The following is a 22436-nucleotide window of genomic DNA, read 5'->3' as shown; positions in this document are numbered from 1 at the left end:
CAGTCATGGTCTATAATCAGTGGGCATTGATAGTACTCAGGAAAACCTGACACGGGAAAATGGTGTTACCTGTGCGCAGCAGGAGTCTTGCTTTGGGCAAGAGTGATTTTTGGTTCCCAAAGGGAGCTCCCGCACAGGAAATTCGCAGTGGCTGCTGTCAAGCCGAGGCAAGGTGCCTGTTTCATGAAGTGCAGTCCTTTCCCTTCTTGGCACCAGCTCCCTGCTGTCTTTAAGCAGATGCCGAGAGGGATTGTTCAGAACTAGCCAGCAGTGGGACTTTCCCAAGTAGAAATGTTCCTGCATAATTTGTCTGGAAATCCCACTGCACAGGTGAGGAAAAACCAGTCTTTAACTGACTTGGAGGCTCCAGTTACAGTAGAGCCCTGCCCTGGTGGGGCTGTAGATGTATCGGAGCTCTAGAGTAGAGAAGGCCTGACTGTCTCTCTCTTAACCTGTCCCAGTTACGGCAGCTAAGCGATACCAGTTAGACTTCATCTGTGCATATGCCCCCGTGGATGTTGTTTAATCAGGTTCTGTGGATCATCTATAGCTTACAGTACAGACACGGAGGAATTTCACCTGTAATGTACAGCCGTTGTTTTCTGTTGGCAACAGGTAACATGTCAGCTCACAAAGTTTTAAGTGCATTTCACTTTTTTTGATTTTTTTTTTTTTAAATATAAAATACATAGATTCATCTTTGGGTTTGTGTATTCTTCAGATCTAATTAATCTTTGAATTAATTACAACTGCTAATCTTGCCACTTAGTAAGGAACCACAGTATCCTTTTTCATATTCTACTTAACCTGATTTTTTCTGTTTGCTGGCTTATTCAATAGCATTTACCAATCTTTATCTATACAGAAAATTCTCTTACACAGTATGCAAAGGGAAACAGTTGTCACCAGGACACATTTTATAATGCTACATAGCTTAAGTTAAGCTTATACTGTTCCTTAAGAAATATATCATCTAAAAGATGACAAGTGTTCTAGCTCTTCACACAGCCCTGGTGACTTTTGCCCTCCAAATGGTATTTAAGTCTGTCTTCCCTGTCTCTTCTGTGAGGATACTATTCTGGATGTACAGAACACTTCTGAGAGGATCAGAAGCTCACACTGAATCTTTTCCAGGACTGTTCCAAGACTCGCTTCCTTAAAATCAACAGGAGCAGGACTGAGCCTCTTGGCAGCAATGTATAGAAATGTCTAGGGGAGGAGAAGAAAGGTAGCTAAGGGAGCGCAGCCTTTTTTTTATCAAGTATGCGTGTTCTTGTTCAAAGATGCTACAAAGGTTTGTATGTTCCCAAAGCGTGTGCCCACTTGGCAGCAATTGACATTAGAGGAAGACTATTAAAATGTCGTGTCTGATAGATTTTAAAGCCCAAATGTGACTCCTCGCATAAGTTCTTGGTTATGTTTGTGAACAGTGATGTTTTATGATGTTGTGTTTGTTTTCCAAGCTTAAGACAGCAACACTTTATGTGGAGATTGGTGTTTAACAGGTTTCCTGTGGTAGGTGTGTGTCTTCTCTGTACTGTTGTTTCCAGCATGCTGTTTTGCAGGAGGGGGCATAGTAACCCTTTGGCACGCTCCTCTGGTAGTAACTGCAAAGATAAATGATACACCTTTTAGTTTTTCATTAGCAGCTCTATTTGGTGACTACTCCTGTAGGAGAGTGGGGATCACTAATGTACAGCTATAACTGTGAATTTTAGTTCAGCTGACTCTGGGCCTAAGTAAATCCAAGTTGTCATCTTTCATTTGGGGCTTGCTCCGGGTCTTCGTGACTTCAAAGGTGCAGATTTGAGCACTTCTGTCATTTGGACAAAAGTATCTACGAGACTCTCAGATCGGACTGTAAGAACAGTACAGTTTGGACTCCAGTTCTCTTGGCTGTAAGTGCTATTCCTGAGTTTAAGAAAACCACTGTAGTTTTTGGACTCTCTCTAAGATGATGCATACTGCTATCCTGTTTCATAACAGCCGTACATAATCGGCAGGGACTGGTGTTACATTGAACACTGGAGCAAGGAGAAAATCTAGAGCAAAGCTCTAATTGCACCCACTTGACAGCTGAATTTGAGCAATGTAATTCAGTTGCGGCTGGGGAAGGGACATCTAATTCTGTATGGATCCACCTTGACCTACCTACCTGCTCCCGAAATACGCATTACCATGGTATCGGAAAGCCTGCAGATGGTCTGGATGATCCGCGAGGAAAATCCAGCATGCTTTAGACCTCGGCATCCTGCCCTCGCTTCCCGAATCGCAGCACTCTGTGAGGATGCAGCTTACTTGTGCCTGCTCCGGAGGGAGATGTGCTAACAGCTAGATGGTACGTGGGGAATCTGGTACCTGGTGGCACGGTGGACCATGGCTGCAGCTCATGGAAAAAGCTGTCTCGCGTCAGACGTTCGACTCGCAGTGCAGGAACCCTCTGGCGTGCATTTATATTCCCTGCACACAAAGCAGGCGCTGGATTGAACTTGATTCTCCCAGTACCTTTGACTTTGACTTACCTGTCCTTTAAGTAGTTCCTTTCTAACAAAAAATGGAAATAAAAATACTTTTAGGACTATACAAACATAGTAAGATGGCCAGTTTGTCAAGAAATAAAATGTCTATTTACATTTATTTCTATCTTGAACATATCTACCTTACACAAATAAACCTAAGTCTGCTGGAGTGTTTGTGAGCACAGTTCTAGCCTGTCTGTCAGGGGTTGACTTTACCTGGGAGGGTCGTTGCTCTGCTGAAACTAAAATTGTACTTAAATGTGAACTGGTTGGGTTTTTTTTTTTTCTCCTTTATAATGTTGTAACTCTATTGAAATGTGTGTTCTGGTCTTCTATTTTCTTAGTAAAATGCATTCCCTTTGCCTAAATTAATTTGATTTTGTTTATTCTGAAAAAACAAACGCTTGACCTGTACAGAATCGGTATGCCATTGCCTATGTCACTGGCATTATTTACCATTTTTTTTCCTTTTGCCCCTTACACATAACCAGCACCAACAGGCTGCAGGTGAAGCAATGGCGATTTTCTCTCAAAACCGCCTTTCTCGAACACCTGCCTGTCCCACAGCGCTTTTAAAACGCTGCTTTGTAACGAGACTTGAGGATCTACACCCGTATTTTCACAGATAGATTGGAAAAAAAAAAAAAAAAAAAACAAAACAGGGACCTTGCCAGCGGCCTGTGCCATCTCCTGTCACAGCCGGGACCCGCCGGCCCCCTCTGCCTCCCTCCCCCGCGGGGCCGGGACCGGGACCGGGACCGGGGCAGAAGCCGGGCCCGCCGTTGCCCGCCTCCCGCCTTTCCCGTCCCTCAGCACCGCCTGAGAGAACGAGGAGGCGGCCGGGGCCGGGCCGCGGAGCGCGGGCTCCGCCTCGCCGCCGCCCGGGGAGGGGAAGGTAGGCCGCGGGCCAGCTTCACGCGTTCCGCGGTCTTTTGACTAAACCCGGGCGGGGAGGGTGTCCCCCTCACCGCGGCCGAGGAGCCTCGTCCTTCCCCCGCCCCGCTTGGGGCCGTTCTCCGCGAAGAGGTTCTCGGGGAGCGGCGGAGGGCCGCGGCCCGGTGTGGGGGGGGGGGGGTGGAAGGCGGCGGGGCAGAGGCCCGGGGCGGCCTGAGGGGCGGGGGGTCGGGCGGTTTGTGAAGGTTTTTGGGAGAGGTTAGACCTCGGTAGGGCTCGGGGGGACACGACACGGCTGGCCTCGGGTCCCAGCCCACCGACACACCGGGCCCGAAGGCAGTTCAGCTGAGAAGTCGTTCATCTGCTTTTACACCGAGGAAGCGAAATGTTTATTTCTGCCGGTTTGGGGGTGTGGTAGGGGTTTATTCCTCCCCTCTTGCCCCCCCACCAAGGTCAGGTAATGACATGTTGCACCTTGGCGGGCTTGGGAGGACCCAGCTAGCGCAGCAGGGAAAAGGGCTGCTCCTCTAAAAGCAACTAAACCTGAGAAACGGTAATTCTTCTGTTTGAAAGGTATCTGGAGCTGTTGAGGCACCTGGAGTTTGAAATGAGGTGGAAATACATCTGAAAACGAGGTGGGAGCTAAGTCGGGGAAGAGCCCGGCTGGAGAAGGCAGACCCCGTAAGGCCAGACAGCCTTAGAGTCGTGGACCTGGAAGTTCTCCTCCTAACGCAGCTTTGGGAAGGTTGTCCTGCTCCTACGGACCGGCCGGCCGCTTCGTCTGGACAATATAGCGGATACGGAAACAACAGAGGTACAGCAGCTGATTTTATAGATCCTTCAGCCACTATAGGTGACCTGTGATCTGTCACGCAGCCTTCAAGCTACGTAAAGGTTTGGTAGTGTTTAATTTTTTGCTTAACACTGCTGAGAAGTAAAACTCTCGTCGCTTTCGAGGATGCCGTTGCAAAGGCAAAGTAAATCTGGTTGCTCCTGCCTTTTGCCGTCTCTGAAGTTGTTTTGAGGGGAGTGAATCTTTCCCCTCTGCGTTGCTGGGCTGGCCGCTCCTGACATCCAGTAACAGCATTTAAATGTCAGCGAGTGGTTGTTTGGTGTTAGTCATTCTGAAAAGGCTTGTAGAGGAAAGCGTATGCAGAAAAATTCAAAGTTTCAGTAAAGGGAAGAAGAAATAAATAATAGCAGGTTTAAAGATTAGAGCATCTCCAGCTGGCTAGGGCTGTTTCTTCAGGTAACAAACAAAGGTCACGTCTTACCTTTGGGCTGAGTGTTTGCAATCTTCCACTGGCATAAAAAGGAAGTCTGGTGCTTGTAAATATGTGTTGTCCGAAAGTCGTATGCTACTCCAGGGAGGTTTTATTTTTATTTTTTAAGTGAAGGGGAATTTGATCCTCACACTAAAGTAGAGAGGCTGCGTCATTTAAAGCAAAAATGTTTCGTTCCCAGTGTAAATACGTATGTTCAGCAGCTCAAAATCTCTCTTTCAGGTGGCATACCGACGTATTTAAAATGTCAATGGATATAACTTTCCTTGGCACAGGCTCAGCGTATCCATCTCCAACAAGAGGAGCATCGGCATTAGTGCTTCGCAGGGAAGGAGAGTGCTGGCTCTTTGACTGCGGAGAGGGAACTCAGACACAATTCATGAAGAGCCATCTCAAAGCAGGTTTGTGCTGTTGAAAGGTATTGTGATGTAGGAGGGAGAAAAGTTTCATGAGATCTAAACAAAATACTTTGTCCTCGTGCTCACGGTATTTGAATATGTACGTACTAAACATGCATGAGCATCTGAAGGTGCTGCGTAAGGGTGGGAGTTGCTGAACCTGCTGTGCAGTAATGCTTGATTGCCCATTGGTAAAGAATTGTGTTCGAGAACCAAACTCTCCTGCATTAATTTCTTAGGCTTTGTAATTTCAAACGTGGACCACAGACCAGCTTTTAACTGGCACAGTTTGTATTTGTCTGAAGGCAGATGTAGGCAATACCTGCTGTGAGTCTTCCTGGCAATAGATATTGTGCTTTTGTTTTCAAGTGAAGTTGTGTGTATTCGCGGTAACTTTCACATTTGAGCAAATAAAGTAGAAACCAGACTTAACCTTCAGTTGCTGCGCTTTTGCGGTCTACAGCGGCAAGAACAGACTTTGGACTCTCATGTTATAAAGATGGAATTATCAGTTATAAACAGAAAACCAGCCTCCTGCTCCTCCAAAATCAGAAGCTATCAGGGGGTTTAATGACCAAGTGAATAGGCCAATTTTTACTAAATTTAGTGATTTTTACTAAATTGTTCTTAAAACAAATGTCCTTCCTATTGCTCAGTCCTAAGAGATGCTGGAGAAAGTGCCGTACTGCGAAAAAGTGGGAGCTCAGCTAGCAGAGGAGACTGAGGCAGGCTGATTAAAGTACATGTGTCTGTAGTGAGAGAAAAATCTGGGCTTTTTTAATCCAGCAAGGGCAGGGCCTGGTGCCTGAGAGCTGGAGACCAACTCAGATGCGAAACAAAGCCCAGATCTTTAAGTGCAATTTTCATCTGTTTGAAACAAACCAGTTGGGAACTGTGGGGTTCATACCTTTTAAAAAAACTTTGAAATCAAACCTGGATTCTTTTTCTTTTTTGATTATGTTCATTTCATGTGCTAGATTCAAAACTAGGAACAATACAGATTCCACTTTCTCTTTAGTCTACAGTTTCCATGTAATGTATGAAAGCGCAACCACTTTCCGGGACTTCTTTGTGTTTTAATGTGGCAGATGTCACCAGTCGATTCTGTTCCATGCTTGTAGCACGTTTTCCTTAGGAGCAACTAAAACTTCTGTCTCGGCAGCCTTTTCATGACAAATCAAGCCAAAATAAACCTTGTGCGGAAACTTAATCGCTACTGTAGAAAAAAACCACTTTGTGGTTTGGGATTTATTTCTTCAACACTGGTTTTATTTTCATTTCCCTCCTTCTTTATTTCCTACTTCTTGCCAAAAAGTGATTATTTCTGACTTGTTATGGCGTTCATTTATTTTCCTGCCTTTTTCTGTTTTATTTTTCTTTTCCTGTTGTTCTAATCAATAGGCAGAATTACCAAGATTTTCATAACTCATCTTCATGGTGACCACTTTTTTGGACTTCCTGGCCTGCTGTGTACACTTAGCCTCCAAAGTAGCCCTGACCTAAACAAACCACCTGTTGATATTTATGGACCATTAGGACTGCGGAACTTCATATGGAGGAGTATGGAGCTCTCCCACTCACAACTTCTATTTCCCTACACTGTTCATGAGCTGGTGCCTACACGGGACCAGTGCCCCGCAGAAGAATTCAGAGATTTTTCTTACTTGGACAGAGATGAGGTATCTCCCGAGGGAGCACAAGGGAGAATACTCCACCTGGATCCAGTAGAAGATTCTTACTTGCTGATTGAAGATGAGCAGCTGGTTCTGAAAGCATTTCGCCTATGTCACCGCATTCCTTCCTTTGGCTTTGTGGTGGAAGAGAAGCCCCGGACCGGTAAACTCAACGTACAGAAACTGAAAGACCTTGGTAACTACTTTGACTTATTTTTCCTCTTCTTAATTTTTTAAACGCCTAAATGCGTGTGTTCAGGCTGATTAGCGACTCCCATTTTCAGCAAATGTAACAAAATCGGGTTCACAGGCAGCTGAAATCTTTTTATGGCCTCCTTTCTAGGGGTTCTAGCAAATTAGAGCTGCTGTATCTCTCAGTAATCTGTTTTAATTCCATTTTCTATTAAAGAAATTTTAATACTTCATACCAATGCAGCAGTCTGAATTGGTGTGTAACACTAGTGCCAATAAATATCGCAGGCTATTCTCATACTGGGAAGAGCAAACAAGTTCACATGTTAAAGTTTAAAAAGCACAACGTGGCTTTCAGGGAAATGTAGGGCCAGTGTATTTGCATGACTTTATTGACTTTAACATAAAGAATATAGTTTTTCTTCAAACACACTTCCTGCTAATGTTCCAAGCTCTTTATTTGTATGAAGTGTGTGAGATATCAATTGCTATTGATACTGAGGTGGTATTTTTTCAGTGAGACAGCTCTCTATATAGGATATCTCTTCTTAAATGTATTTTGTTTTGTTTTTTTTAAACCTGACACTCATCATAATACTTAGGGCCTCTTTTGCCTTTATTTACCAGGAGTTCAACCAGGTCCTTTATATGGGAAACTGAAGAATGGAACTGCAGTTGTTCTAGAAAATGGAATAACGATTTCTCCTTCTGACGTCTTAGAAGACCCTATTCCTGGAAGAAAAATCTGCATTTTAGGGGATTGTTCAGGGGTGGTTGGAGATGCGGCCGTGAAGCTTTGCTGTGAAGCAGATGTACTGATACATGAAGCCACTTTGGATGATACCCAAGAGGAAAAGGCCAGAGAGCATGGTCACAGCACTCCAAAAATGGCAGCAGATTTTGCAAAATTGTGTAAAGTTAAGAAACTGGTTTTGACTCACTTCAGTCAGCGGTATAAACCGGCTGCTCAGAGAGGTGAGGGAGATACGGGCATCACCGAACTGAAGAGACAGGCAGAGTCAGTGTTAGATGGTCAAGAAGTAACACTAGCTGAGGATTTTATGACAATAGAAATTCCAATGAAAAAGTAAAAATAGTAGTGTTAGCAAGCTCTGCATGAAGACAGAAAGTAGGATGGCATTGGATAACACTTTAAAATAATGGTAGGGTTTCTGGTATCCAAATTAGTTCCCTTCCGTGGCACGCAGAGACCCATTGCAAACTGGAGAGAGTGCCAGGTACAGTTAGCGCTGCTTTTGTAAATCAACAAAAAAGGATAATCAAATGTTTGGAACTTGGAATAAATTCCTAAGTGATGGTTTCGGCCACTTAACCTCCCCAGAAACCGCATGTGTAGGCAGGCCTTCACAGTCCAGGGGTTTTCCTTGGACCGCAGGTTCCTAGAGGAGAGCACTGGATCATTTGGCTTAATATGGCCTCCAGGAAGGTTTGTATTCTGCACCAGAATTTAAGATACCTTGCTTTTGAATAACACATACTTCAAACTTTTATACAGTCTTTTGTAACTGTTACCTGATTTCTGTGTAAGGGGACTATTGTACTGAAACTAATAAAGTATTTATAACTCTGCCAAGTGTTTGTAACTGGGGGTGTTGCTATGGTGAAGTTGAGGAGCTCTTATAGTTCTCCCTTGCATATGAAGTTTCCTCATAAATAAATATAGTTTAGGCTTCCTGTCAAAAGTGAATCACTCTTAACAATTTGATTCATTCAGAGCTCTGAGGCGTAAGCCCTAAGTTTGCATACCTATTCCCTGCATCAGTAAAGTTTTGGAAGTATGCTCTGGAAGTCTTTGGGCAGATGACAAGCAGTCTTCCCTAAAGTGTTCCTCCAAGTGCATTTTCAAAGACAAATTATCCTGATAAAAGTATATTTGCGCTTGTAGAAATACCCCTATGGGAGGAATTTCACCTGTGTATAGCTCAGTCTGTTTCTGCAAGGACTTTATTCTTTCAGTTAAGGGACATGTAGACCAGCTTTATCTCCTTTTCATCCCACCTCAAAACAAACTAGAAGTTGGAGTTTCCCAAATTGTAGCTCAATTTTCTGGTCAAAAGTAAAATCGGTGTTTTTGAAAAATCTACCCTAACTATGTTCCCCCTCGCATGGATTCATGAAAGCTGAAACACTTCGTAGCTTTCTAATAAAACACTGAAAACACTGGCAGGTTTAAGTACAGCTGCTAGAGTTTGTGCTTGTACTTTTGTTATGTTGATGGTAGTACAGGTGGAAAATAAATCAGTTTTAATACGCAATTTCCCTCCCTGCTTTAAATGCAGAATAACAAAGCTCCAAAAAATGAAAACTGAACTATACCAACATTAATACTTTGTGCTTCAAATATGCTTCAAACGTATAGGAAGTCTTTGATTTCTTAAAAAAAAATACTGGGAAAAGTTGCACACTTTAATAACGTGACTTCTGGAGCAGAAACTCACTGATCTGTGTGACTTCTCTCTTAAAAATGGTGTAAAGCAGGCAAGAGTTCACAGATCATGCAGTGGCACATTCTTTGCCCCGTGCATTGTTTTTCTTTTGTGGGATAAAAATCAATGGCAGGTGCAGAGATCTTGATATCACACTCTGCTTTATGCCATCAAAAGCTGAGCGGACTCCAGCTATTCAATGTTTCATACAGTGAAAGAATAACTTTGTTGTCCTGACCTGCTCTGCTACATCTGCTTCCACACTGGAACAACCAAAAATTGCTATTTTGAAGCCATTCACAGTTGTGATACGAAGTTTAGGGAACAACTTCAAGGCTTTGTGGAAGTTCACTGGATACCACCTGCAAATGCCAAAATTGAAGGATGGAAATAATAACAAGGGACAATCTGAAAGCCTATGCAGCCTGAAATGTGTGCATGCACCGCTGCGGCTCATCTCCCCGCGGTGCTGGATCACGCTGCTCCAGAGCTGGGTTATCCATCCCAGCAGTAAATACATTTTTGCATTCGTCTGATTAAGTTAATTGCTGTGAATTCAGGAATACCTTCAGTTCCCATTCAAATGACGGAGGGTGTGGGTAGGTGTGTGAAATGAATCGATGGCGCAGGCTCCTGGCATGGAGGGAGCTCCTCCGTGCCCCGTGGTCCCAGTGTCCCTGTGGTCCAGCTCAGCGTGTCGGTCCAGCACTTGCCTGGCTAAACGACCACTGGTTCTTGCTAGCCTGCAAGAAAATGGCCCCTGGGCTAATTTTTGGCTGCATTACCAAGTCAATTAGCCAGCTGTCTTGCTGCACAACTTGTACGAGGGCTGAACGGATGGACCACTCGGTGGATTAGGAGTTGGCTGGATGGTTGCACCCACAGAGCTGCGGTCGATGGCTCGATGTCCAAGTGGAGACGGGTGACGAGTGGTGTTCCTCTGGGGTCGGTATTGGGACCGGCGCTGTTTAACATCTTTGTCGGCGACACGGACAGTGGGATTGAGCGCACCCTCAGCCGAAGTTTGCCGAGGACACCAAGCTGTGTGGTGCGGTCGACATGCTGGAGGGAAGGGATGCCATCCAGAGGGACCTCGACAGGCTCGAGAGGTGGGCCCGTGCGAACCTCATGAAGTTCAACAAGGCCAAGTGCAAGGTCCTGTGTGTGGGTCGGGGCAATCCCAAACACAAATACAGGCTGTGCAATGAGCGGACTGGGAGCAGCCTTGTGGAGGAGGACGTGGAGGTGTTGGTTGACAAGAAGCTCAACATGACCTGGCGATGAGCGTTTGCAGCCCACAAAGCCGACCGTATCCTGGGCTGCATCACAAGAAGCGTGACCAGCAGGTTGAGGGAGGTGGTTCTCCCCCTCTACTCCGCTCTGGTGAGACCCCACCTGCAGTACTGCCTTCAGCTCTGGGACCCCCAACATCAGAAGGACATGGACCTGTTGGAGCAAGTCCAGAGGAGGGCCACGAAGGTGATCAGGGGGCTGGAGCACCTCTCCTGTGAGGACAGGCTGAGAGAGTTGGGGTTGTTCAGCCTGGAGAAGAGAAGGCTCTGGGGACACCTTACAGCAGCCTTCCAGTACCTAAAGGGGGCTACAGGAAAGATGGGGAGGGACTGTATACAAGGGCATGTAGTGATCCGACAAGGGGTAACGGTTTTAAACTGAAAGAGGGTGGATTTAGATGAGATGTAAGGAAGAAGTTCTTCACTGTGAGGGTGGTGAGGCACTGGCACAGGTTTCCCAGAGAGGTTGTGGCTGCCCCATCCCTGGCAGTGTTCAGGGCCAGGTTGGATGGGGCTTGGAGCAACCTGGTCCGGTGGAAGGTGTCCCTGCCCATGGCAGGGGGGGGAAACTCGATGATCTGGAAGGTCCCTTCCAACCCAAACCATTCTAGGACTCTGTGATTCTATGAACGAAGGAGGGCGCAGAAGTGCTTGGCCAGAAATTGGGAGCTGCTTGGGACCCCCCTTTTTAGCAGTACTGAGCTGATACACTGGGTCAATCCTACCACATAGCTACATCCTAAATATGGTTCAGGGTCTAAATCCTAAATAAGAACGGGTCAATTTGGATAAAGAACAGCAAGGGGAAGAGTGTATCAAATCGAAGCAGCAGGCCAGGTCTTCTTCAAGTATTAGGTCTGGGGACTTTGTTGCACCCAGTTGATGTGTTAGTGCATTTTTTTATGGCAATTTATTGTGTATGGATGATCAAGGGAGGAAATGCTTGTTTCATCTAAACTGAGAAGAAAAGGTGCAAGCTGCCTGGTCTGTATTGAAGGCCAGATTAACTATATGGCTGTCATTTTTTAAAATGGTTTCTTTTTGGTATGTTGGTGAATGAGGGTACATTTAGTGCTGGAGTTACGTGAAATCCCTATATTTTCAATTTAATATATTTCAGTGTTTGTAATCAAGTTATAGTTGTCTCTTTCTTAGCAGACTCATGTGTCTTTGCTTACTGTGGTCCACTCTTCTCTCATATCTAAGTCTGGATACTAAATTACTTCATAAATCTGACTGCTAGTGAGACTTGAATTAAATTAATGGGAACATGTGTGTCAGAAAAATTTGGACCATATTTTTGCAATGAGTTTATCTTTCCATTAACCATTTGTTAATTACTAGAGAACAAAATTCCTCTGCATTAAAATAGATCTGCCTGAGAGTATTTCATCTGACAGCAGGCAAAGGACTCTGGTCCTGCAGGGACTGGAAGGGTGTTTCAACAAGTTCTGGGTATGTAAATGAAGTTTTTTTTTTTGTTTTTTTTTTTAGCTTTGAATAACTTGTTTTAAACATTCTTCTGCTTTCCTGGAAGAGTTCCTCTAAGTTTGGTTCCTTTTTTAGCTGGTACCAGCGGAGGGACTTGATAAACTGCGAAAGAAGCTTTTTTATGTTATGGCAAAGAGGAGGAGGGAGCAAATAAGACATGAAGAGTTTTGTAACAGCAGAGCTGTTCCTGAGTTTTATGTGTAGCTGATGAGCATTGATCAAAGGGAGTGAGGGTAAATCTTCCTTCTGCTGACATCCACATGAGCTTGCAAAAAAGGTTGAGAAATAAGTTTCCTACATGCTCTAAGCGTGGTGCAGTGTGTGTCAAGGATGGAGAGCCCGAGATCAAGTCTGGGCTCTAAATCCAGCCGGGAAAGGAATCCTTGATGCTAGAGGTGGTTCAGCTTTTTGTATCAACCTCTCTCCTCGTGGCCCATGGTGGGACTCTTCATCTGTCTGTGTAGAAAAAACACGATCTTCATCTGGGAGCATTTTTTTTTTTTTAAACAGACTTTAAAAATAATTTGCTCTTACTGAATTATGTTCATTTATAAGGAAAAGTTATTAATTATTTACCTCGGATGGTTTCATTCTAGAAATCTAATTTCTGGCGAGGTGGTAGGACTGATCCAGGCCTCACTGAAATCGGTGGTTTGGCACATAGTCACTAGAACAACTTAATGCATTTTTTATTAATAATGAAAACATATTGATTGGGATCTTGAGGTAGAATAAGTTGCAGAAATTTGATCAAAGTAACATTTTGGGGAGGGGGATGGGTACGGATGCTAAACCACAACATGTTAAATTGATCCTGCTAGTACCAGCATTTGATATTTGAAAAATGTTTGAGTTCAAAGGCGTTTAGGCGGTTAGAAAAAGTACCATTTTGTTGGACATGGTGTCTCTGCAGCCTTTCAAAATTGCCTTAATGGCCTGCAGAGGTCCTTCCCAGGACTAACTGTTGCTGGAGCTGTTTGGCTTTGGAAAAATATGAGGCAGCAGCTCAGCATCTTGCCTGGTGAAGCACCTACCTGGGGGTCACCCCGGTCCCTTTACAGCCCCAGGTCAGTCCTTTCCTCGTGTACTGGTGCTGGTTGTGGTGGGATTCGCCGTGTGTCCCCAACAGCCACCGTGCACGGAGGCTCGTGGACACCGCATGGAGCTGGGGACACTGGAGACTGATGGTGGCACCCGCTCAACAGCTTGTGCACCCCCAAATTCCACATTTTACCATCCGGCTGAGTAGGACATCGCAGTGATTGCTTTATGAACCTCAAAATGGTCATATGTATAAACACAGAGAGTTACCGCGATGCGTACAGTACTTTTGAGACACCTAATTCAGATCCTTTCAGATTTAATACAACATTCATGCTATAGAGGTGAATTAATCACACTACCCCATAACCCAGCTGCAGTGTCATCACTTGTTGAATTTGCAGCTTGTTCACACCTGCTTGTGAAATAAGGTGAAAGATTGCACCGAATTTCCCAACACCCTTAAAACCAAAACTTTTGCCCATAAAGACGGCTGCCTGTTGAAAAGATGTTTAATACACAGTGTCGGTAATGGTAGTTTGCTGCATCCCAATGGTTTAGATGGGGCTCTGGTTCATGGTATGCCTTGAAAGCAAACCAGGAATGGTTTGCCAATGGAAGGAAATTTAACATAGTATATTTAAACTTATTCTTTGCCATAATGCAACCAACGGGAAGTCTGAAAATTACACTGCTTGGTGCTCAGCATTAACGTTTTGCAGCTTTCATCCCCATATTTGAGCAAATCGTCTCCCTGGATGAGGGGCTGCAGCTGGTTCTGCAAGCACAAGGGGGAAGAGACTGTGCTTACAGATTGCAAATTATTTAATGATTTATTTTTTTTTAAATGATATACCTTGGAGAGGCAGGGGAAGCGCTGGTGTGTAACTTGCCAGCACGGAGGCTGGTGTAGGCAGCCCATGAGCACGTGGATTTGCTGCACCGTGGTCCACGAGTCCTGCACGGGACTGGAGCTCTCATCTCCCATGCATAATGCTTCAAAAACTCTAGAAATGGATAATTTGCAACACACTCAGCAAATCCTGGTGTGAAGAGGCTTCAGTTACATCTACCCAGGAAAAGATGACAAATATAGCAGCATTTTACTTGCTTTTCATCACTAAGATATTCTTAAGGATGTGGAAGTGACTATAAATGACTCAATAGTGTGAGCAGGAAATTTTGGTACGGCAATATAACAATTTTTGAAAATTCCCATCATTCTTTGTTCTCACCAGAGTAGCTGCGATAGCACACCAGCAGCTTGGCAAACGCCTCACTTATTTAGCAAAAATATATTGGCATTTTGCAGTTGATACAGTATTTTGTGCACCTTTTCCCTTCTGCTTTGTATTCTAGCGATGGCCCAACACCACAAAGGTGGAAAGATGTAACCTTCTAATTTAAAAAAAAATAAAAAATTTCCTTTTCAGCTGAATTCCTTTGGGGAGTTTGCTTTTGCTGGACGAGGTGGTGGGGAAGGGGAAAAGTTGGGGTTGGATTTGTGGGGCTTTGCACTCTTGGAGGTTGCATTTGCGGGCCTGTGCCTTTCTTAGGGTTGCATTTGCAGGGCTTCCAACTTCTGGGGGTTGCATTTGTGGGATTTTGCACTTGTGGGGTTGCACTTGTGGGACTGTGCATCTGTTGGGGTTGCGTTTCCAGGGCTTTGCGCTTATGGGGGTTGTATGTCCGGGGCCGTACATTTATGGGAGTTGCAGTTATGGGGCTATGCGTTTCTGGGGGTTGCATTTGTGGCCCTGTGTATTTATTGGGGTTGCATTTGCAGGGCATCCAACTTTCTGGGGGTTGCATTTGTGGGGTTTTACACTTAGAGGGTTTGCGTTTCTGGGGCTTCGCATCTCTGGGGCTCGCATTTTCGCCTTTTTGCACTTACAGGGGTCACGCCTGCGCATTTGCTGGGGTCGCATTTTTAGAGCTGTGCCTTTTTTGGTGGGGGGGGGGGGGGGGGGCGCGACACCCTTGCTGTCCCAGCAGCGCTCCTCTGCCCCACCCAGCGCTGCGCCGCCGGACGCCAACCACAAAAATAAACCCCCCAACGCGCCCGCCCGCTCCGCTCTCCACCTGCCGGCGGCGCGACAAACCTCGGGGCGGCGGGCGCGCAGGCGCAGTGGCGGCAGCGCTCGGCTGTGGCAGCGGCGGCGGAGCTTGGGGGGGGGGGGGGGTGCCTGTTCCCCGGATGTCGCGCATGCGCGCTGGCGGCTGGACGTGTCGGCGGCGGCCGCGGAGCGCGAGCGGCCGGAGTCGGCGGCAACAACAACAACACCACCAACAACCGCCGCCGCCATCAACAACAAACAACAACAACCAGGAGGCGGCGGGGGTGGCCGTCACACGGCAAACGGGTGTCCCCCCCTCCTCCTGTTGAACGCCGGCCCGGCCGCTAAGCCCGGGGAGGGGAGGGAGGGCGGCCGGCCGGGCGGGGAGGAGGAGGAGGAGGAGGAGGAGGAGGGGGGGGGGCGGAGGCCTGGCCCGCTCCGCCGCACCGGGGCCGGCTGAGGCGAGGGGAAGGCTTCCTTCCCCCCCCCCCCCTCACCACCCACCGCCGCCGCCGCCACCCCCCGTCCTGTCACCGCCGCCGCCGCCGCCCCTCCTCTCACCACAGCCGCAGGCCGCGCCCGGAGAGCGGCCGCTCCGCCGCCCGCGGCCCAGGTAACATCCGCTCTCGGCTCCCGCCCGACCGCCCAGGCCGCCCGCAACGCGCCCCTTCCTCCTCCTCCTCATCCTCCTCTTCCTCCTCTTCCTCCTCCCGACCGCCTCGGGGGTGTGCCGGCTGCCGCTCCGGAGAGCCGGGGCTAAACACCCCCCCCCACCCCCCCAATCTCCACCTGGGGGTTTCTCCTCCCCGGTTCTCCTTCCTCACCTCCCCCGCCTTCCCTGAGCAAGAAAAAAAAAATTGTATATATATATATTTATATATCATCCCACCCCGCCCCCAAACTTTTAGTATTATCTTTTTTTAAAATCTCGGTGCCCTTCTCTGAAGGCCCTCCAGCCGGCCTGTCCCCAAGTGAAAACTTTCCCCCGCTGCCCTTCGTGCGGACCGCTCTCTTCGTGCTCTCTTCCCGCACGCTGGAAGATGCCCTGGGTGGTTTTGTGTGAGCCGCTTGGCGTTGAGTTCTTTGAAATCTGCCATCTTATTTGCAATAACAGGGAACGGTGCTTTTAGCTGGTTTTCAGACGGCGCGGGGCTGCTCAGCACAAAGGGTGTTAATTAAAGATTATTCCTTCTTGACTTACTGCTTTTCCTTCCCATCCCTGTTTCTGGGGGTGTGGGGTTTTGGGGAGGTTTGTGACTTGCTGCGTAGTTGAATCTTAAGGTTTTACCATGGAAGGCTCATTAATTTATGGGATAATCTCACTGTGGGTTAGGTGTGTTATTACTTAGAGCCCAAATTGTACTACTGCAAACCAATTGTTGTCAAACACATATGGTCAGAGTAGGATCGTGGTGTCTTTTACCACCGCTTCTCAAATTATCTTGGTTAGGAATGGTGTGCCACTGTCAACAGGCAGGAGGGATTTCAGACTCTGCGATAGCTGTCATCCTTTAAATTGTAAGACTCTTGTACTGTTTTTACTTCGTTCAGTAATGGAGGTAGTTCCGTGCAAGGTTGTTGAAATAGCTATACTGCCCTATAAAACTAAACCTGTTTTCGTACTCCAGCGTCATGATAAGTAGGCAACTTGTCCTTCTAGCCTTCCTCTTATCTTGGCCGGATTGCTACTGGAAGGAGTTTCTTCTCACTTTGCATTCATGAACGTCTTTTGATTTGCTTGTTGCATAAGCATGCGTGTTTAATATTGATATAGAAACTTTATTTCAAAGAGCTGAAGCCTAAAGAGGAGCAGTAAGTGTCTCAAACTGATTAGAATTTCTTTTTAAAGTACATGGCTCTTTACATAATGCATTCAAGTGCAGCTAACACAATAGGGATGTGAGTTTTGAGAGGTATCAACAACAGATTTAGTGGAGAACAAAGGTGCTGAGAGCAGATCGGTCAGTCCTGGTGAGGAGCAGCCTTTGCCGTGCTGTTGTTAAGGTCCTGCTGGAATTTTAGGACTCTGTTTTCCTATGTTGTTAACCTTGTGAAAAACTGTACTTTTGGTTGGGGCTGGAATTTTCCATGCTTGCGTTGCCCAGAGGTGATTTTTTTTTTTTTTTTTTTAAGCTCGAACAAATGCAGAGAACATTATCCCTGTGCAGATTACAATAAAGAACAGATGTTATCTAATACACCTATTGCTAGGGTATCGAAGCATTATGTACAAGTGAAAAATCACACCACTTCTGCCCGAACAAGGTTTGACTCTTCCTTTTATTGCTTGGCGTAGCCACAATTGTTTCCTCTGTTTTTGAGGTTTTGACAAATGACTATTTGTCCTTGTTGAAGGAAGCCTTCTGCAAGAAGATGGGTCTTGCAGGGTACTCTGAGGAATAGTTCAGTTCAGGTTTGCTCCATCTTCCAACAGCAAGGACTTCTACCACCACCTGCTTTCTGAACGTGGTCTCTCCTGCCATTCGCAGGGTTTCGTCCTCTCCTTAACCCTGAGTGCTAGGATGAGGAGGGGATGACCTCTTGCTCGGTAGGACACCAAGGGTGCCCTCTCAGAGACGAGGCAGTGTGAGGTGCCTAGATCTCTCTTGTGGAAATAGATCTAGTTGTAGAGGAGTTTACTGCCCTTCCCACTTCTGTGGTGTAATGTGCAGTGGTCTTCCTTCTCTGACCATACAGAAGCCTGTATTGAAAACAGGATTTTTTTTCAGCTGTATGCTTTCTCAAAAATAAAAAGTAGAGAGAATGAAAAATGCAACTTTCTAGGATTTAAAACGTGTATATGTAGTCACATCAGCATAGTAAGTGCTACCTTTTTCATTGTGTCCTGCCCCCCACACATTCAAACCCAGGGATTTGGATGTGTCTTTTACTGTTGTATTAGCTTCTTGAACGAGATTAAAAAACCTGGAACCTTGTGCAGCAGGAATGTTTGCTCCATTCACAGGATCAGTCTGTTGCATTTGTAAGTGCTTTTGAAAGCAGTTGAAGTGCACAGGTGGAAGCTGAGAGGAGTAAAGATGCTGAGAGCTGCAGTTGGGCACCTACATCAGATCAGTTTCTTCCACAGAGAAATGGCTGCTCTTTTTAACCGTGGATTTATGTTAAGACGAAAGGATTGCCACTCAGAGTTGTCTTAAAACTCTTCTGCAGCTCCTTTTATGCTGTCATGTGTCTTAAATTTTTGTAGCTACTGACAGTGAGATGAGCAGAATTGATACTGATGATTCAGATACACGCACAAAAATAGTATTCTGGGGAATGTTAGCTCTTACTGTACAGAACAGTGTGAGTGTAGTACCTTCTCAGTACTCTGTCTTTTGCTCTTTAATGCTAATTGGTCTTATGTCTACAAACATTTTGTTCCTGTTCACCCTTTGGGCAAGTAGATAATAGTCTGATGTGCTGGAAAGTATCTGCAGTTTAATCACTTATTCATATCTTCATCAAATCACAAGCTGCCTTTTGTTTTATTGGTTTATGGATTTTTCTTTATCATGTTTATCATAAAACTTCTACCACTGCATTATTGAACAGCAAAACTCTGTTAGTAATGTTTCAGTGGTTAAAAGCTATCAAATGTATATGCTGCTTTTCTGACATCTTTGTGTTTGTCTAATTTTGGAGGCAACAGCTTATGCAAGAGCCATTCTTGTCCTTTATTCGTGTGAAATGTTCTAGCAAGATGTCAATTTGTACGCTATTCTAATTAGCCAGTTCGTTAGCATTGCATTACTGCCTGGTATCAAAATGCTGGAAATCTGTGACTGGGATGGCTGTTACTGGTAAATCATGCTCCCAGAGCATCAGTGACAGCTTCAAGCAAACAATTCTTATTTTTTCTTATATACGTTTGTCCAAAAATTACCTTCATATCTGCAACTTGGAAATAGGTTTTTGGTCATTAGGATATTTTTTGCATTAATTCATTTCCCTCCTTGCCTCACTATATGACTCCTCAGAATTGCAGACCGTACATCTTTGCCTTTGACATCATATGGCTCCATAGGCCTTGATCTGGCTGTGGTCTCTGTTACTGCAATATACCTGTGTTTATTTTCTTTTTTACTTGAAGGCTTGGATGTTATGAGCCTTTTTTTTTTTTTTTTTTTTTTTTGAAGGCCATAGTGGTAATATTCACTTAAATCATGGCTTGTCACAAAGGATAATCTACCTGCAAATTTGCTGACTTGCTTAGACCCTTCTGCAGTATGCTACAATGGATAATGGCCAAGTTATCTTAAGATTCATAGTGTAGACAGAAATGATGTATTGTACCTGGTGAATGCCATTAGACACACTAACTTGCCTTGCGTTACTGTCTTTAGCATCCCTGTAGATGTTTGTAACAGCAGCCCTTATACAGGGATATACCAGCACTAAAAATTCTCAGGCTTATATATTTACGTGCATCATAGAGCATTTTTGCATAACTGCTGCTAAAAGTCTATGTTGCTGTTATTTAGAATAGAATAGTTCAGTTGGAAGGCACCTACAACGATAGTGTATTGACGATCATTTGAAATGCTCTAAGGTGACAGAGGACTGTTATCTGATCAGTTTGTAGGAAAAGATGGCAAATCTATCTCAGCCTTGCTGTTTAAAGGCTTCCTGAACCCCGAATGTGTCATCTGATACTTAGTACGTGTAAAGTCTTTTTTTTCTTTGATTTTAACTTTGCAGACTGGTTGGATTTCCACCACAACTGTTTATTTCAGGCTTCTCATGCATGTGGTTGCAAATCTATTCTGCATTCTTCCTTCACTTCTGATCTGTTGGTGTATGCTGCATGTTCCCCTGCCTCCCCTGTTTGGCATGTTTATCAGTCTTCCCCACCAGCATCTCCGGATGTTCAGCACCACATCTGTATTTGGAACCTCTTTTTTTTTTTTTTTTTACCTGATCTGTAAGACTGCTTCCCTTTCTCCATCAAAAGCTTTTCAAAGGGCGATTGCTGCCCTGACACCTCCAGGAACTATTTTTCCAGTTGTGCCAAGGCTGTGCTGTATTTTTTAACTTTTTTTTTTTTCTTTAAATACAGCACTTCACAATTCTTAGCAGCTTAGTTTTTAAAACAAAGTGTTACTTGATCACTCCTAATCACACGATTTCTCATGTAATTTGTCCTGCAAATAATGAAGTCTCCAAGAGTCTCAAGTTGTCTCTTGTTTGGAAAATACGTAGTTTGCTGTGGAAACTTAACAAACACAAGCTAAGAAAGTGACATGGAGGGGGTTTTGGCCTTTTGCCCATATCTTAAAGTAATTATCCAGTGGCATTTGGACTGTCACATTTTTAGACTGAGTTTCTTGGTGAATTTGATCCCTCCACAGCTGCGATTGGCTTAAACCCTACTGTAAATGAATAGGGTAGCGTATCATATCAGCATTGGGCCTGGATTAACCGTCTTGCCCAAGCTGTTGGATTGCTGATTGCCTGGATCATATTCCTTTGGGTTATGTCCCTGACTTCCAGCTCCATCCATAACCGCCTGGTTTGTCTGCGTAAGTGTATTATTTCCCTTTCTTGTTTGGGGTTGATTGTTCTCCCCAAATTGCAAAGTGTGGCTTTTGTGGGAGGAGAAGGGGAAGATAAGTGACTTGTGAGTGTTAAAAAGTATTCATTTAAGGTTGTTCTTAGCGTGTAGAAAAGAATGTGAGTTCTTTTTAAGAAATCTGGATTTGTAACTTCTTGGCAAATTTCAACCGCTTTAGAGTATTGGAAGTGGGAATTGTTTGGAGGAAGGGATTTTTCGTATAAGTTTCAAAATTTGCTTGGCTGAATGGCTAGGGGCACATTGACAGGGGTCTAGGTGAAGTCTTTGTATTTTTTTAGCAGCCCCCTGCCCTTATGTCTCATTTGAGCTTCTGTACGACTGTAGTAATACCTCTGGAAAAGCAAGGAAATCAAGTCCGTCTGTTTTTTCTAACTATGAAAAGGAGAAGAACTTTTTTTCTTTCTAAAACCCTTGTACCTTCTTCAGACCGTGCGTGTGAGTCTGCCTACATTTGTGTGCATCTGCATGCTTTTTTGATGAAGAGTTTCAAATTGAAATACACCTCAGCAACTCTCGGGCCTCACATGAGGCCTTCCAAATGATCGTATCTCTTGAATGCCTAGTATGCTGCCTGAAGAGTTGCTGCAAATATTTGGAAGCCGTGGGTTTTGGCATGTAAAAGCACTTGTTCTTAAGCCATGCTAGCTTATAATATTATCTTGCTGGTGCAGCTGAAGAGATACTGGCAAACAAGGTGGAATATTAATTTTCTGTTCCGTAAATGCATTGATTATCCCTTTGGGTGAGATCTCATCTGCTTTTTGTACTTTGCTCAGTTTTTTCCAGTTGATCAGCAGCACCTTGCTTCCACAAACAGGAATGTTCTCCTGGAGCTCTGAGCCAGCTTTTGCAGAAGATGCTGAACATTAAACCTGGTCTCTGTTCTCTAGTCACGCTAGTAAAATGATTGCCATTTTGAGAGAGGGAATGTAGCAGTTGATCTGAGAACAGTGGAATAGTTTGAGTTAGTATGGTACTTCTTTTGCTTTCATGCTCATGAGATAAATGTAAGTGCAATGAGGGCACTAGTGTGAGAGCTCAGTAATGTTACTTCCACGTAGCTAAGTCAGTAATATATTTGAATTTAGTTATATGAGGTAGCATACTGTTATAGATGCCTGTGTTTTTGGAATCTATTTCTATTGTTCAGGTAACCATTTCTGGCAGAATTATCCATAGACGTGAAAATGAGTCAAGTGGCACCAGTGTTGCATTTTTAATTTTAGACAGCTGCTTCATGTTTTGAATTGCATTGCACAGGCTAAAGAGATACATCACCCTTCAGCAAGGCAGCCGTGGGGAAGTAGGATGTACGGAAGAATTATGGTATTTGTTCAAGTCTGCATCAGTCTTGAATGAAGAGTTTCAATTAATGGTTCTCTGAGATAGCAGTGGGTTTGCTACAGATCATCAGAGGTGTTTTTAATTACCTGGCAATCTTAACTTCTTCTGTCTTTCAGATTTATCTCCTCTTTAGAGGATCTTATTCTTGTTCCAATACTTAAGACTATTGCAGAACACTAGCTGTTGTTCACTTGTTTTGTAACATACCTGTTAATACTTAGTTATTGAAA

General features: G+C 44.9%; 2 protein-coding genes across 7 annotated transcripts in view; both read left to right on the top strand.

Moving 5' to 3' along the window:
• The first annotated feature begins 385 nt into the window (after positions 1 to 385).
• On the top strand, positions 386 to 8605 carry ELAC1 (elaC ribonuclease Z 1). Of its 4 annotated transcripts, none has more exons than XM_075021451.1 (5): positions 386 to 3414; positions 3987 to 4227; positions 4919 to 5097; positions 6496 to 6963; positions 7587 to 8605. In XM_075021451.1, exons 3-5 carry the CDS (start codon positions 4941 to 4943, stop codon positions 8048 to 8050), a joined length of 1089 nt encoding a protein of 362 aa, XP_074877552.1. In that variant the 5' UTR covers positions 386 to 3414; positions 3987 to 4227; positions 4919 to 4940; the 3' UTR covers positions 8051 to 8605. The 4 variants fall into 4 exon arrangements, with proteins under 4 accessions (XP_074877552.1, XP_074877555.1, XP_074877554.1 ...); XM_075021454.1 differs by having other exon boundaries at positions 4972 to 5097; positions 7587 to 8604; XM_075021453.1 differs by lacking the exon at positions 386 to 3414 and adding an exon at positions 3420 to 3545.
• A 6832-nt stretch (positions 8606 to 15437) lies between these two features.
• The window catches only part of SMAD4 (SMAD family member 4), a 29149-nt gene continuing 22150 nt past the window's right edge, over positions 15438 to 22436 (top strand). For all 3 annotated transcript variants that reach the window (XM_075021156.1, XM_075021155.1, XM_075021154.1), the window contains exon 1: positions 15438 to 15900. The gene's annotated coding sequence lies outside the window, so the exon portion shown is untranslated. The remainder of the gene's footprint in view (positions 15901 to 22436) is intronic.

This window comes from Buteo buteo, chromosome Z, assembly GCF_964188355.1.
Source record: "Buteo buteo chromosome Z, bButBut1.hap1.1, whole genome shotgun sequence".
NCBI lineage: Eukaryota > Metazoa > Chordata > Aves > Accipitriformes > Accipitridae > Buteo > Buteo buteo.
The sequence above is the reverse complement of the archived record's forward strand: the minus strand, read 5'-3'. Positions and strand labels throughout refer to the sequence as shown.